This window comes from Eucalyptus grandis, chromosome 8 (assembly GCF_016545825.1).
Source record: "Eucalyptus grandis isolate ANBG69807.140 chromosome 8, ASM1654582v1, whole genome shotgun sequence".
In the NCBI taxonomy this organism is placed as follows: Eukaryota; Viridiplantae; Streptophyta; class Magnoliopsida; order Myrtales; family Myrtaceae; genus Eucalyptus; species Eucalyptus grandis.
In genome coordinates this window covers 61,465,570-61,483,171 of record NC_052619.1, presented here as the reverse complement: position 1 = coordinate 61,483,171, position 17,602 = coordinate 61,465,570, and the positions used below count along the sequence as shown (strand labels likewise).

The 17,602-nt window shown below is 40.9% G+C and overlaps 1 protein-coding gene across 1 annotated transcript; it reads left to right on the top strand.

Annotated features, from left to right (window-relative positions):
* Positions 1-6,062: 6,062 nt before the first annotated feature.
* Positions 6,063-8,052, top strand: LOC104415448 (probable aldo-keto reductase 1). Its single transcript, XM_010026736.3, is given in 8 exon segments — positions 6,063-6,151; positions 6,271-6,438; positions 6,545-6,748; positions 6,855-7,027; positions 7,157-7,206; positions 7,209-7,252; positions 7,343-7,499; positions 7,582-8,052. Coding segments are annotated over 8 exon segments (1,053 nt in total). The 5' UTR covers positions 6,063-6,091; the 3' UTR covers positions 7,779-8,052.
* Positions 8,053-17,602: the final 9,550 nt, after the last annotated feature.

Genomic DNA, 17,602 nt, shown 5'->3' with positions numbered 1-17,602 from the left:
CTTCTCTATGAGGTCAAACACAAGAATGTCAAGGAGCATTAAACATAACCTACAAAGAAGACAACCATGTTAGTATGTGAATGAGAAAATGATCTCTCAATGAGGTCACTTCTTATAACAAAATTGAGGCGATGATACATGTCTCATGGTCCCTATTACGGGGTTTTAGTATTTCACAAAAATTTTATCATAAGAGAAGACATCATTGGAAATTGATCATCGGTCATCAATCGAATGTCCACACTTATTCTAAAAGTTTTATATGCAAAAGTGGCATTGATTTTTAAAGATTGATTTATGATTTCTCTTGCACAAATGAAGTAACTTTTGTTTTGAGAAATCTATACACAAAATATTATATGAATTTCAATCCGAGAATGTGAGAAAAAAGAATTTGATCAAAAATATGATATTAACATTTTAATTTTTTTGCCCCAATACATAATCTTGATTTGAAATTTTTTTGACACCTTTTTTAATGCGGTTTTGAGCCCATAATTAGAAATTTAAACAAAACCATTTGTTCAACAGGGCCACATCAAAGTGTTTAGAACTTGCATTCAATGATAACTTATCAAAAGTGATTGCCAATTTTTTTCAATCATAAGCCTACATCACCGAGGGCTTTCGATTGATTTCCGCAAATTTCAAGATGAAAATTGAATTAAAAAAAGCAAATAAAAAGAAGAATGATATTTACAATGAGGGACGAATTTTTTTTTTTTTTTTTTTTTTAATTACATAGACATGCACATGAGATGTGATTCAATTTTCACTCTATACAACTCAAAATGGAGCAATAGGATCATCGGACCAAACCAACAAGATCATGGCTAAGTCGTGTTACCCATGACTTCGGCTTCGTCAAATGACCGACTTATGTCTCGTGGTTGTAGACGAGGGTATGGACATTTGACATCATGAAAGAAATTTTAGAGTCGAGATTCGCAACTTGTACTACATGATTGTAGTCGGAGTAGTATCCATCTTAACACCATCCTAGGTGATACTATGCGGCCCAGGTTCAGCGGCAGGTAGTGTGTGCCATCGTGTAGTGCAATGCAAGGAACACATGAATGACAATTTATAGGCAAACAGCACTTCATAAATTCAAAACATAAACATCCATTCCCAACTCCACACCTGCAAAACAAGAGGTTAACAATCACTCCTCCCTTTATAACTCCCAACTGTAAAAACATTTAACACTCACTTTAGCGACATACTTGATATCCTCGCTGCCAAACAAAACTTATTTTTTTGAACAAGATAGATTTAGGTCTAAGTCCTCTAAGATTTAAACTAATTCCTTAGTTGAGTCGTCAAGCTGTCTCAACCTATCCTTGGGGGGAGGGAACAGATTTAGGGGTATTACCTAAGGGACAGACCTAAGGCCCATGATTAGGCACGAGCTCTCCTAAACCCATACCTCTCGCGACATTGGGGTATTCTTGAGAATTTTGCAAAAAGAAGTCGTCATTAGCCTATTAGATTCGGCTAGAAATCAAGTGAGGCATGAGAGTGTATCTCACTTCCCATGCAACCAGAGAATCTAGGGTCGGGAACTTGATTACACTAATTGACAAATTAGTGCTCTTTCGATACCTAATTTTTGTTCATTTTAAAAGAAAATATTTTTGTCATGCAGTTTAGATTGATTTTATACTTATCCACTGACATGTGAAATGATCATGTGGGTACGCAATCATTAAAATAACAATTAACAACCAATGAAAGCATTTAAATAAATTGCATGGGAGAGCAAAGATTTTACATCAAAGAAAGGATAAATACTAATCCTAACTAGACTAAAGGGAAGTCAAAATTAATATACCAAAATTGCGCAATATTAGGTATTTGTCTTCAAGGACAACTAAAACCCCTAAGGTAAAGCCCTAAAGGCTTAATCGGATTTAAGCATAATTCTAAATTGGAATACTTCCATTTTTTAGGAGAAAATAACCCAAGAGATTGATTTTAACTTTTTTGAAGACTTTTAATTTTTTCAAATTTTTTGGATTTTTCTGTTTTTATATAAAAAAATAATTTTCAAATTTCCCCAAAAAACTAGATTTTACAATTTTTTTGAATTTTTTTAAATTTCGAACTTTTATGTTTTCTGAATTTTTGAATTTTTGGAGGAGTTTTTGCATTTTATTATTATTTTATTATTTTTTTAAAAATTTTTTTAATTTTTTAAAATTTTTAATTTTGATTTTAATTTTTTTATATTATAATATTCGAGGGAGCGGGTTCGGACCGGATGAACCCGATCCGACCCGCTGACCCGGCCTAGACCCAGATTCGGACAAAAAGATTTTTTTAATTTTTTAATTTTTTTTAATCTTTTAAATTTTTTTTTCTTTCTTTCTTTCTTTCTTTTTTCCCCATTTCGTCTTCTTCTCTGCACTATTTCTTTTTCTGCCACTTTTTTTCTCCTTCCCGAAGCAACTTTTGCTTTCTTTTTCTCTTTTTTTTTTTTTTAAAAAAAAAAAAATTGGCTGCACTTTTTCTCTTGCTTTTTCTTTTGTTTTTTATTTGCCTCTTCCCTTTGGTCTCGTTCCCCTACTCCTCTACTAAACGTCTTCTTCAACGAACGTCTCCCTCCGTCTGCAATTTATTTCTAGAAACTAAGGGTGCGTTTGTTTGCGTTTCTGTTTAAAAATTGTTCCAGGGAATAGAAATAAAAAAAAAAGTGTTTCTGTTCCGGGGAACAATTTTTGAACAAAAAAACGCGTTTGGTAAACTTGTTCCGGAAATAAAAAATAAACAGAAACACGTTTGGTAAATTTGTATAATTTTTTTATTTATTTTATTTTTTCTATTTTTTTCTTATTTTTCCTTTTTTTCTTTTTTCTTCTTTTGGCCGGCGGCCTCGCCCAGCCACGGCGAGGCTCGCCGGCCCCCTCGCCGTCCCCCGGGAGGCCAAGGCTCGCCGTAGCCGGGCGAGCTTGAGCTCGCCTAGATCCGGTGAGGCCGAGCTCGCCCGGCCGGCCGGCGAGGCGTGGCCTCGCCGGGCCACCGCCGAGCGCGACGCCGACTCGCCCGGATCCGGCGAGGCCGAGGCTCGCCGACTGGGGCGAGCTCGGCCTCGCCGGATCTGGGCGAGATCGAGCTCGCCCGGGCCGGCGCGAGGTTGGCCTCGCCCGGCTACGGCGAGCCTCGGCCTCGCCGGGGACGGCGAGGGGGCGGCGAGCCTCGCCGTGGCTGGGCGAGCCGCCGGCCATGGCGAGGCCGGCGACCGGCGAAAGAAAAAGAAGAAAAAAGAAGAAAAAGAAGAAGAAAATAAAATGTGTTTCTCAAATGTGTTTCGAAATAAGAAACACAAATTTTGTGTTTCTTATTTACTTTCTTTTGTTCCTCGGGAACAAAAACAACAAAAAAACAAAACGCACCCAAACGCGTTGTTCATTTTTTGTTCCGAGAACAAAAAAACAGAAAAAGTGTTTAAAAACAAAAAAAAGAAACACAACCAAACAGGCCCTAAAACTCTTTAACACCAACACTTCTTTGGCCGCCGACTGATATTCTACACAGGGCATCGACGACGATAGTCCAGCGACAACATCGGGTTTGGCCTGCTGACCCATCTCGCTACCTGCTGCTTCGCAACGGACCAGTCGCGACGACGGAGGTGGTGCTGTAGCAAGATGCCGCGTTTCTGAGTCCAACCGAGGCATGACGGCACCGCCTTGACCAAGCCGAGCCTAATGCTCAGCTCTTGTCCGACCGGAGGCGACTCGATGGCCACAAGAGCCGCCGCGTGTGCTCCGGTCCAAAACGACGAAACAAGACTAGATCTCATTCAGACATTTTACCGAACAGGTGGAGTACTCTATCAAAACAAAAGATTCCCGGCCTGAATAGGATCGGGATCCGCGTTGAGACTCTTGATAGCTAAACCAGGACGCTCACGACGGGCGATGGCTAGAGCTCGGTGAGCCGAACGGCCGCGAGCTCCGGCCAGGTATGCTTGAAAATATGGCAAAAAGAAGGTTGGGGCTTACCGGTTTGGCTCAAGGGCGCCGGCTGGGAGAGGTCGTCGGACAATGGTGGAGTGTGGCTGAGTCGCTAGCTAAGGCTCTCTTGTTCTCGGCCCTCTAAACTCTCTCTTCTCCCCGATCTCTCCTCCTCTCTCCCTCTTGATCTCTCTCTGGATGTCTCCCTGTGTTTCCTCCTCTGTTTGTGGAGTTCTTCTGCTGAGCTCGTTCGGGGAAGAGTTGTGGTGGGGAACGGCGGGTGGACGGGCCTCCGGCAACGGCTAGTTGCTCCCTCGAGCTTCCCTCCTCCCTCTGGTTCACTCTCTCTCTCTTTCTTGTGCTCGTTGTCTTTCCCTTTTAGAGCAACCGGCCGGCGCGCATGGCCTCTGCAGCTGCCAGCTTGCCGGCCGGACTGCCCCGGACCCGCGGATCACGCCGCTCGCCTGCCACCGATCCCCCTGCTCTCTGTCGTTGCTCATCCTTTCTATTCTTTGAAGGTAGTCGCGCGAAGGACAGTAGGAGGGAGACGACCGGCTGTGCGCGGGCTGGGCTAAGCGGGAAAGGAGGATGGGCCGGGCTGGTGGTCGCGTGAGGGCAAAAAGAAAAGGAAAGATGGGCCGCGCCCAGGCCCGCATGGGGGAAGAAGAAAGAGGGAGGGAGAGAGAAAAAGAAGAGAAAAAGAAAAAGAGGGGCTGCAAGAGGTGACGTGAGGGGGAAAGGGGAGAAAAGAAAGAGAGAGAGAGAGAGAGAGAAAGAAAGGGGAAAGGGGAAAGGGGAAAGGGGGAAGGATGGCAGAAGGGGGGAAGAGAAATTACGTGGGGAGAAGAGAAGGAGGAAAGAGAGAAGAAGAAGACAAAAGAGGGGGAAGAAGGGGATGTCACACTTTGCTTATGAATTAGTTTGATTTCCTTATCCTTGACGGTTCTATGGCCGCAATACGGTGGAATATTAAAACAATATACAGTTTGACCTAATGAGCCCCGTAGAAGAGGGGTTAGAACCGTCAACATAAGCAGACACGCTACGACTCTATTGTCTCCACGTGCTGTTGGATCCTCCAAGGTTTGCATCACCCAATACATCACAAGTCCCTTTCATGACTTTTGCTCACACACCCCGACAAATATTGAGGAGCTAGTATATTATTATAGCTATGAAAAATAACATATGATGTCTTTAAAATGTTTAATTTCAGTTCTCGTCTGAATCTCAAGATAAGCCGGATGTTAACAAATTAAAAAGTATTCTTTTTTCTCGAAGAAGAAAAAGACACACAGAATATCGCAAGTATGAGACATGCAGACACCGACACGTTAAAATAAATGCATTCATAGAGCTTGTTGTGCTTGTATATTAAATACATAGGCTGCAAAAGCCCTCGTAAGAGCAAAAGCTTCTTCCTTTGATAATATTACCTCTTAGCTGGACGCCAATGATATATACTATAGTATTTGCTCTTTTTTTTTTTTTTTTTTTTTGGTTGCTAAATGTGAATACAAACTAAATTAACCTTATTGTTGAGCAAATATCCAACTATAACATGCAAGAAGCCAAGCAAAAGTTTTGAACTTTTTAATTTTGCCAACGATTATGAACTTCTTGATGATTTACCAATGCAGTATTTTCAATCAATTATAGTCGGAAATCACCGAGATGGATGTCGACTATCCTATATGAAATAGTCAACGTTGATATGTATAATTTTTAAACAATTTTAAATAATATTTTGGAACTTCTTTTTCATTTTTCGATTTCCTTTTCTATTGTGAGCCAGCGACGTTTAGTAGCAACGCCCTCACCGGCCACTGTCGAGATGGCATTGTGGCGTCAAGACTGCAGTTTGGCGGAGGGAAATTAAAAAAAAAAAAAACTTTTTAAAAAATTGAAATGCTCGTGACATATTGGATGATGCAAAACTCAAGTATCCAACAGCTCAAGACACGTCTGCTTACGCTCATAGTCAAACGCCGCCTTCCAGACTACCTGTTACTATTCATTATTTGAAGTTTCCCTTTCTTTATCCTTGCCGCCTTCCTATAAATATGCACGAAATATAACGATCACGAAACCAGAAAATACAGCAAGTAGCAACTTCAAGATATCATCCGAAGATGGCTGAGCATCAGGGGGTTCAGATTCCGCGAGTGAAACTCGGAACTCAGGGTCTTGAGGTTTGTGTTGAAACTTCTCCTGTTGTTCAAATTCTTGCGGATTCATTTAAGCTGCTTCGTGCCGAGATGTATGAGTAATGGTTTCTTCTTCTTCTTCTGTTGTTTTTGAATAATTGCAGGTTTCGAAGTTGGGTTTTGGCTGCATGGGACTCACGGGTATTTACAATGATCCTGTCCCGGAGGAAGTCGGCATTTCAATCATCACCGACGCCTTCGCCAAGGGGATAACATTCTTCGACACGTCAGATATATATGGACCCAAAATCAATGAGATTCTTATTGGAAAGGTAATGTGATTAAACCGAAACCCACAAAAACTGGTAATTTAATCTTTTGACCGATACATTTTAGTTTTATGGTTATTGGAGAAACTTCATGATATCATTGACGCAGGCATTGAAGAAGTTGCCCCGGGAGGAGGTGCAGCTAGCCACCAAATTCGGTATTGTGAAAATTGAAGCGGACAATCTTGTGATCAAGGGGACGCCAGAATATGTCCGTTCGTGTTGTGAGTCGAGCCTCGAACGCCTTGGTGTTGAATACATTGACCTCTATTATGTGCATCGAATTGACACATCAATCCCAATAGAGGAAACTGTAAGTTTGTTTAGCAACTTTTCCTGCTCGTGTATGATTTTCGATGCTCTAAATGGGCTTTAGCGATCAGCAATTCATAAAACCAACTGGTGTTGAAAAAACGCAGATGGGAGAACTGAAGAAGTTGGTGGAAGAAGGAAAAGTCAAGTATATCGGCTTGTCGGAAGCTAGCCCTGACACCATACGGAGAGCGCACGCAGTTCATCCCATCACGGCCTTACAGATGGAGTGGTCGCTTTGGACTCGCGAAATCGAGCAAGAAATTGTCCCACTCTGCAGGTATATTGTTGTTCATCTCCATCAGAGGAGACTTCAAATTCTTTCCTAAGTTGCTTTCCAAAAAACAGCCTTTTCGCTTTGTATGTTGTTCCTTCCTAAATCTTTTAGCCCGCCTCTCAAAATTTTCAGGGAGCTCGGAATTGGCATCGTTCCGTTTAGCCCTCTCGGTCAAGGGTTCTTCGGGGCAAGGGAGTCACAGAAACTGTGCCTGCAAATAGTTCTCTGGTATGTTAATGGTTAAATGGGCTCTTCTCTCTTAGATGTCCTTAAAGCTTCTTCACTAATCCTCGCTAATTTGTTTCCCTCATTTCTCAGGGAATGATATTTCCTAGGTTTCAAGCAGGGAATTTGGACAAAAACAGGGTTGTTTACGCTCGAATGGAGAAGTTAGCAAAAAAGCACAACTGCACCCCTATTCAGCTTGCACTCGCATGGGTTCTCCATCAAGGAGATGATGTTGTCCCTATACCTGGTAAGGATCAGATGTTTACGACATCATTAACACAGATAACATGAATTGGGATATCTGTTTTGAAATTATGCGGTTTCTGCAGGAACAACGAAAATCAAGAATCTCGATGTCAACGTTGGTTCCTTGAGAGTGAAGCTTACAGAGGAAGACGTGAAAGAGATCTCAGATGCTGTGCCAATTGATGACATTGCCGGCAACAGAGTCAGTGAGCACTTTGTCCGCTCCTCGTGGAAGTACGCGAACACGCCCCCGAGAGATGGGAAACCGTCGGCTAATTAGACTTCTTTTGAGTGTGGTGATGAAGCAATGTTGGGCTCTCTGCTCTCTTTTGCTCCTTGAAACTGCAGCCAGAAAATAAAACTCGGAATAGCTTGAATAAGAATAAAACCAAACCAGGCAACTCTAAGTTATTGGCTTCTTTTGTACTCATGAAGCATTTGTTCGCTGGTTATTCTTCTCTAATACAATAAGGTGCCAGAAATCAAAATATCAACGGCAAATATTCATTCTACTGAACTGACAATGAACTTAAAACCGCCTGGACGAAGTTGTAGATTCTTTCTGCGTGGCATAACAGCTTGATATGCATGCCTCCGACGGCCTTTTCTAACTCTAGCTGGACAACTTTGTCGGATGATGGCACGAACCCTGCAACTGCTTGCATCTGAAAAATACATACCACACTTGCTTATTGTAGTTGACTGGAATTGATTTTCGAATTTCATTTATTTGTCGCCACTCTTCTTAATGCTTCCCTAATATATAAACTAGACGTTATAACTGAAACGCATTATATTTAGTTAACTCATCAATCTAGCAGCCAAGGTAGGAGAAGTACTCATAAGTAGATCATATGTAATGCCAAGCTAGAGACGAGGACATTGCACAGGTCTTTGGTATTAGAAGGATAGTAAATGCTGATCACCATATTATTTTCTCGTAAAACACCCGCTTTATTTGTTGCATTGCTGCCGCGAACCAAACTTTCTTGCGACTCGACCCGCACTAGGTAAATTTATCTTCAAATATGTTTAATGTTTCCCTTTGTCGATGAAATTTTACGAGTATCTCTGTCGGACTTATAGCTGATTCGCTCATAGTTATTTCTAGTGCAATTTGAGTACTTCCACGGCCGGTTCATTTGTGCAGGCGCATAGTGCGGGCTTTATGTGAGACGAACTGGTACGCGAGATCTATCCAAGGAGGGTTCTTCTTAATATTTTTGTAAATCGATGGTTTTAAGAAATAAATGGATGATATATTAGCGACGTATGTTATAATTACTCATAAGTTTTAGGAAAAAAGACATAAATGAGTCATGAAATTTTGGCTCAATGTACAATATGATTCTTGAACTTTTAATTTATTTGACGTAGTTTTTAAACTTTAGTCCAATATATAATATAATTTGTTTGATGTAACCTTTGAATTATTAGTACATACTTAATTTGATGCTTAAATTGTATATTGTCTTTATTCTCAAATTAATCAAAGAATTATATTGAACATTGAACATTAGGCTAATAACGATCATATTAAGTATTAGGTTTAATTTCAAAAATTATATTAAATAAATTAAAATTTCAGAGATAACATCACGCACAGAAAAAAGAGAAGAGAAGGAAGAAGATAGAGAGATAGAGAGATGGACCGGAAAAGACTGACGAGGGAAGAAGCGCGTCTACTGCGCTGACCCTCGTGTACAAATGTCCAAACAAAAGAGCCAAAAGCAAACGGAACCCAGATTAGCACTCATATAAAAATCCCCACCATCTCTCTCTCTCTCTCCCTCTCTCTCCTCTGATTGGAACAGAGCAAGTGGCCTCTCACATGTACCCAAAAGTACTCCCCCTCTTTTCCTCTCTCGTTTTGTGGCCTGCGTTTGATCCGTTATTGCAAAAGCTAACACGCTCCATTGCCCCACGCCCGCCCACACGCACCGCCTCCACCTCCACCTCAACCTCCACTTTTTTGGCTTAATTCAATTCAATTCAATTCAATCCAAACCCTCTCTCTCCTACACGAGCTGCATGTTCCCTACCCTCTGTGTATGGATTTGGACTTTAGGTACGACAGAAGTAGAATATGTTACTCTTGAAAGTTGTTGTTTACAAATTCTCTAGATAAGGTAATAACTAAAGGATTTTGAAATAGAAGAACCTTACACTAAAATCAAATGTGACAACATAAGTGCGATCAACCTCATAAAAAATCCTATTCTCCATTCAAGAGAAAAACATATTGAAATCCGTCATCATTTCATAAGAGACCATGTATAAAATGGTGAAATCAATGTTTAATTCATTGATTCGACGCATCAATTAGCATATATTTTTATCAAGCCACTAGAGAAAGGATCATTTGTCTTCATTCGTGAAAAGTTGAATATTACCCTTACTGTTATGCCCCGAACCTTGAGCATGCGTACATCCCTTAGTGGTTGACTAAATTGTGATGTTCCCAGGATGTGTTGCCGACTCAATCGATTTTTGCACATGCGGAAGCGAAATAACAATCCCCAAACAACAAACAACATGGGATAGAAAAGCATGACAACACATTTTTCATAAAACACACTTTATAGATAATCAAGCCAAACCTAAGGTTTATGTAGAGGAGGTCAATCTAAAAAAGAAACCACTAGGCCATCTACACTCTGGACCTTTAGCCTCGGGCTCTAAATCCTCCACACTATAGCCTTGAAAATGGTAACTCACAATGGGGTGAGATATAAATCTCAGCGAGTTCATACCCTAAACCCTGATTATGAAGATAATACACCTAAAGGCAGCAGTGTTGGCCACACCCGTAACAAGCCCTTGTCTTAGTAAAACATGGGGCAGATCCATGCCTTTTCCTACAAGATTGACACATGCCGATCCGGTTGGGTGATGGCTTTCCAATCCCACCCTTTTGGTTGGGTGGAATGGGATACCTTTCTCCTGACATTTGCTTCTTCTAAACCGATTACCATCCTTGCTAGACCCGAATTGCGACCTAGATGCGGCGACTCACTCCCCCATCACAATTCCAGGTTGGACCTCAACAGGTGCGGCAGCAATGGCAGCTATGGCATTGGCGGCAGCAGTGATAGCGGCAGTCGTGGCGGCTTAATTCTCTTCTTGCTAACCCAATATGCTTCCCAACGTCTCTAGTGCCTGAACGATCCTCTGTTGAACCTAGGATCTCTTGGTGCTGCTACACCCTCAGTACCAGCTTACAGCGGTACTCTTTCTCCCGCGCTGGCCTGAGCCGGCGCTTTGCCTAGGATACCAACCCTAATAGGCATCCTACCCTGAGTAACAGACACGGTAGTCCTCCTCCAATAAGTCCTCTGCTCCGGATCAATCATTCTATAGGATCTCTATAGAACCTTTGTTTTCCAATTCCATACAGAATTAGAAAACTGAGCGACCTACACAAAACAATCTACCAATCAGCTGTCAATCACATGCATCAGCATAAGAAAAATGCATTTCCTACTAACTATCCCAAGACCCATCGCACCTTATCACTCCAAACACATACTAGCTCTGATACCACTTCGAGCGGGGATGTCATGCCCCGAACCTCAAGCGCACGCACATCCCTCAGCAGTCTGAACTAAAGGGCATAGTGGTTTTCTACTAAAAGGCTATCCCTGAAGGGCTCGAATGGGTTGTTTGCCCACTGTGGGAAGGCATATCTGCAGAAAATTGGCTCTTCCTTCCCTGGTTCTAAGTCTAGGTCCATTCATGGTATCAGAGCCATGGTTTCGTTTGTAATATTATCCATTCCATGCGCTTGGTAGGTGAATCCAATGCTGAGAAGATCTCTTCATATCATGTCCACAAAACCAGAAATCCTCGAAGCACCCGTTTCTTTTACTCCATCTCCTTCATCTTCAACCCCTTCAGAATTTCGTGTTTCCAATGCTTCAAAGATAGATTATCTTTATGAAGTCTCTCTTAGCGATGAAACCAAGATTTTCGAAACTCAACTTCCTCTCATGAACCCTTACTCCGCTTGTGCCAAACCCAACTCGTCATTCTCACCTATCCGCTCCATCCGCCAACTTATTCATCAAACCCCAAAGCAAGTAAAGGAGTCCGTCTAGTCCTCCAAATTCGACCAGCATCCCATTCTTGCTACTGAAAAAGAGTACTTTGTTACTCTCCAAATCCCTCCAGAATTTCCTAGACAATGGGTTCAACAAGGATATTCTCATGTCATTATGGAGCTGTTCGTCTTGCTCTTACCTTTCATGGTCATAAAGGTTTGCCAGTTGTGGCAAGAATTGCGTTGTTGGATACCAGGTTTTTACAATACCAGCATGCTTGCATCGGTACAGTCCAAACTACTTTGAATGCTGGAACAGTCTTTGTGACTTTGTATCTAAACTTCAACATCGCTCTTTCAGACCCCCAGCTACTCTCTTTTCTAAAAGTCCAAGTCCAGCTCACTGGAGCCCCTCAAACTGCTGACTCTGTAGCTGCAACAGTACATTACCAGATGGTTTATCGAGTGCAGAACCATGCTCTTGATCTAAACTTCAACAATGGTAACAAAGATGCCTTGTTTATCTCTATGCAAAATGATCAGGCGTCCTGCATCCATGTTCCCAGACAGATCCCGAAAGATACGTTGGCCAAGCTCCTTCCAGAGACGTGGATCACCAACTATGAAAAGCTACACTAGCATAACAAGCCTTTCCAGTCTACGAACTCTGAGTTTGTTCAGAAAAAATATGGAACTGTTTCAATCAAATTTGGCAAGGAAAAGGAAGAAAGTCCTTCTATCTTCCAGACCCTCTTCATGATTGAACCATGAGTTCCAGAATCAATTTCCGAGCCAGATCCAAAAAAGCTTGTTCGACACTTCAACAGTGATGGACATCCGGTCCATTACTACAAAGACAACTATGGTAATTGTTCTTGAGATCCTTTTTGCCAATGTTCTTATTGTACAAATTCCCCTGACGAGGTAGATCCTTTTGCAAAACCTCCACCTCGACGGAAAATGCCAAAGGATAAGGTGTATCAAAGATACTTAAACGGAGATCCCTCCGTAGATTCTCTTGGTGAGTGTGATAAATACCAGTTCATGGTTTCTTATGCACCACCTCCACCACCAGAATTCATTACTAAGCCCCAAGCTTCACCAAATCCACCAAAATCACCCCCACCATCTCCTCCTCAGAAAAAACAAACTCTCTCCCAGTTTTATAAGCCAATCCTAAAATGGGCTAAGAAGCATTCTTACGCACTTGAGGCTCCAGCAGAAACACCACCCACTTCTTCTATAGCCATGTTTCATGAAACAGATTTTCTTCCTCTTGTTCGAGAAAGTTCTAAACTTTCTTTCCCAGCTCCGGAAGAATTCATTAATCCACAAGGCATGTACCGCCATACTCCTAAGATACCGACTCCCACTAATGTGGATGAACATGGGAGACAGAGAAAGACTCCTGCTACTGAAGCTGTTCTAAATTGGCAATCAGAGACTCTGTTAGCACAAAACAATGCCTTCAAAGCAATTGATTCCAAGATTGGAAATGTGCAACAAGATCTTCGAAAGTATGATGAGACCACCAAGAAAATGGTTTCTGAATTCCAAAAGAGGCTAAATGCCTTGGAATCAGGACAACATCTAGGGTATCATCATCTAGAGAGCCCAAAGCCGGAGATAGAAAAGCTCAAGAGGCAAATCCAACTCCTTGAAGAAGGAAGGTTCAGACATTTTGATCATTTTGCAATTACTATCAGAACTGGGTATTTGCCTCCACCACCCCAGACGTCTATCTTTGCTGCCATCCCAGAAGATTCTTTTAGAAAAGAACCAGATATGGCATAAATGCGAAATCGCCTCAAAAATCTACAGAAGGACAAAGGGAAGGAGAAAATGCCCATAGAATCAAGTTCGATTGTCATAAAATAAAGGCCAGATCAGATGATGTTATCCAATCCATTAGAATCTTTTCTAAAGGATTTCGGTACTCAGGAACAACCCGATCCTGTTATCCAACAGCTAGATCCTGCCATTCCAAATGATCATATTCTATTTCCAGCTGAGCAAACTTTTCCTAACATCTTTGATACTGAATCGGATTCAGTATCCATTTCCTCCTCTTCATCCTTCTCAATTCCTGTTAATGATTCCTTCCTTATTGAGCCAATAACTTCATCAATATTCATGGATGATCCTCCAGATCATGAGATGGAATCAAACTATTCTAAGCTAGAGAATGTTCAGACAAACAATCCCGGACAGCATGTATCCATGGCATCAAAACAGTTTTTCACCATCGATGATATTTCTTATCACAAATGGCCAGAAAGACTTGAAGAATTTCATACTTGGTTGAATACTCAATCCATCACCAATCATGATATGAATGATGTCTTTTACAACTTTGTTACAATGTTCACAGGGAGCCTCAAACTTTGGTGGAAATCAGTTTCAGAACAAGATCAAATTCATTTTCTAATGTCACATGCTTATATAATTTCTTTGTGGGAAAACCCACTAACCTCATAGAGATGAAAAGAAGATAATTTTTTGAAAGAAAATGTTGCTCTCTCCAAAAGAAATATCTTAATAAGCATTATCGAGAAATGCTTAAGCTTTTCTATCGGATTGAAGCTGATCCAAATCTGAAGCATGTTTTCCTGACTTCCATCCCTAAAGAACTATCCCAGATAGTTGAAAGATCTTTCTTCGGTAGACAAAGGAGAATACAAGATATTCCCTTGGGAGAAATATAGCAAGAAATCCATCTATGCCTTGAAGAATTGTGCTTAAAGCGCCAGATGGTCCGTACCTACATCACAGATGACAAAGGTCTTGAGACAGCCTGCTCTCGTCAGAAGTTAAAGATCAAATGTTCCAAGCAAGACTGTGATGGTACTTGTCGTAAGTTTTCTCGGAAAAAGAAACATTTCAAGAAGTTCTAGATAAAGAAATCCAAACATGGCCCCAAGAACTTCCGGAAAAAGAAGAAATTGCGATACCTACGCAAAAGGAAAGATCGCACAGGCCACTAGAAATCAAACCATTGCTTCATCTGCAATCAGAAAAGACATTTTGCCAAAAATTGTCCTCAAGCAAGAAAAAGTCAGAATCGTCTAATTCATTACATTGAGAATGAAATAGGTATTTCTCTTGAAAATGATGATATTGAATCCTTATTCTCTGCTGATGAAGAACCATCTGAACAAACTCTTTGTGTCATTCTTTCTTACCAAACTTCCAATGAAACTGAGTCAGACTCAGACTCTGAAGATATTTTTCATATATCCCTCACATCTTCAGAACAAACTCCTGACATATTTTCAAGTCAAACTCAGTGTCCCCATTTCACTGTGAAAATCCTCACCTCGAAGTTTGCCAAACCTATCACTGTTATTGCTCTTATTGATACTGGAGCAAGTTGTTCCATTCTAGATACTAAAGTTCTGCCCGAAGAATATTGGACTTCCCATGTCCGATATTTCAACTCCGCCTCTAGAGATATTTTCTCTACAAATGTCAGGACCACTCCCGTAACTGTTCAGTTCTTTCCTCAGTGTTAAATAACCACAAAGATCTTTGGATCCAGTCTCCCCAATAAATATCTGATAATTGGGTGGGACATCATGACTCAGATCCCTCAACTCCGTATTATCCCTAGAAAATGTCTTAGATATAAAGACCAATTCTCTGAGTTTGTCAACATTCGGAGATTTTTTTCCATTCAGATGAGTCTATTAGATCCAATCATGCAAAAGTTGTTAGAATCTTGTTCGGAATCCCATTCGGAATTCGCTCAAAAGTGTTCCCATCCTTTATGGGAAAATCCAAAGTTCTTTGTTCGCCTTCCTTTCAAGAAGAATGAAGATATAAATCCAACCAAGGTGAGTCACATGGGAATGAAGCCAGAACATCTGGCTTTGGCTCAAAGGGAATGCTCGAACTATTACAACAAGGCCTTATTGAAATCTCCAACTCTTAATGGGCTTGTGAAGCCTTTTATGTCAATAAGCGTGCCAAGCAAAACAGGGGAAAAATGAGATTGATAATCAACTATCAACCTCTCAACATTTTTTTCCAAGATGATAAATTCCCTTTACCCTCCAGAGATTCTCTCTTTACTGGCCTAACCAAGGCCCACATCTATTCCAAATTCGACCTCAAAACCGGATTTTGGCAATTGGGCATTCATCTTGAAGATAGATCCAAAACGGGATTCTGTATTTCAAACCAGCACTTCTAGTGGAAAGTACTTCCTTTTAGCTTAAAGGTAGCACCATCCCTTTTCCAAAAGGCCATGTATCATATCTTCCAACCAATTCTGTCAAGTGCAGCAATTTACATTGACGACATCCTGCTCTATAGCCTTGATGAGCAGTCACACTGTCAACTCGTTGAGCAATTCACAGAAATTGTAAAGAAGCATGGCATTATGCTTTCTCAAAGAAAAATGAATATTGCCCAGATAGAAATTGAATTTCTTGGTATGCACCTCAACAAAGGTACATACTACCTAGGACCACATATTGCTCAGGAATTGTTAAAGTTTCCTCAAGAAAACCTCACAACAAAACAAGTTCAGCAATTTCTTGGGATAATTAATTATCTCAGGATTTTGTTCCAAACATTGCAAAGTTGCTGATTCCACTCCAGTCAATGCTAAAGAAGCATCCCCTACCTTGGGGAAAAACTCATACTAAAGCAGTCGCTGAATTTAAGGAGATTATGCAAAATATCCCACCATTGCAAATACCATCAATAGGAAAAAGAATTCTCCAAACTAACGCCAATGATGAATACTGGGCAGCCATCCTGCTTGAAGAAATTGATGGTAAGAGATTCCTTTGCGCTCACAAAAGTGGAAAGTTTTCCTAAGCTGAAATGCATTACCATTCCACTTTTAAAGAAATCTTAGTAGTAAAAAATGGAATAAAAAAATTTGAATTCCATCTCATCGGCCATCACTTCCTGGTAGAATTAGACATGGCATCTTTCCATCAGATGACCAAGTTTAAATAGAAGTAGATTCCAAATTCTCAACTGCTTCGATGGGCTGAATGGTTTTCAAAATACTCTTTTGAAACCAAACATATTCCTAGAAAGAATAATGTGCTTGCTGACTTCTTGTCAAGGCTAAAAGCACCAGCCGAAATCAACATGGACATCAAGAGGCCTGCTTTTCATATACTCAATCATGGCGTGAAATATAAGATTGAGAAGATCAAAGATTTGCCAAGTTGGAAATATCTCCAGGAGATTATTCAAAAAATCCAGAATGACAGTCTCATGGAGAACCTTGAAAATCTCATGTGGCAATGCCACACAGACCTGTTCAGAAACAATAGAGGTTCGATTCTTTATCATTTTGGGCTAAATTCAGATTATCCATTCATACATCCTCTTATCTGGAAGGAAGATGATTTCCCTGACCAACTCAAGATGTTATTATGGTACTTAACCAATAAGTACCTAATAGCTATTGAAATTCCAAACAGAAGATTCATTGCCAACCTCACGAGGATATTCTTACTCGGAAGAAATATTGAAAGAGAAAGTGATTAAAATCTTTTAGACTTTCTCAATTGGTTCTATCCTCCTACTCACTGGAAACATCTCTTGGAAAAAGAGCTAAGAACCATGACACCAAATCCTGAAGTCCATACCATCTTGTTTTTCCGACGTCCATGGCATTTTTTCAAAAATAATGGCAACATCATTAATGCCCCACGGGATATAGGAATCACATCCTATAAACCTCACTTGGACAGCCGAGAAGTTCAGATTCACAAATCTTATCCAGGACCTGTTGGATGTTGTGAACACCAATACCGAGAACTCTAGAGAATTTTGTGCCAGCAGAACAAGACCATTCTTGAAGATGCATGGAATTATAATGTATCCACTACATGGGATCATTATGACCTAGCACCAGAAGCTAAAGAAGTACTCAGGCAATGCAGACAAGCTACATCTTCTTAAGATCATGAAATGACAGTTGCGACGTTCCTAGGATGCGTCGCCGGCCGAATCGATTATTGCACATGTGGAAGCGAAATAACAATCCCCATACAACAAACAACATGGGATAGAAAAGTAGGACAACACCTTTTTCATAA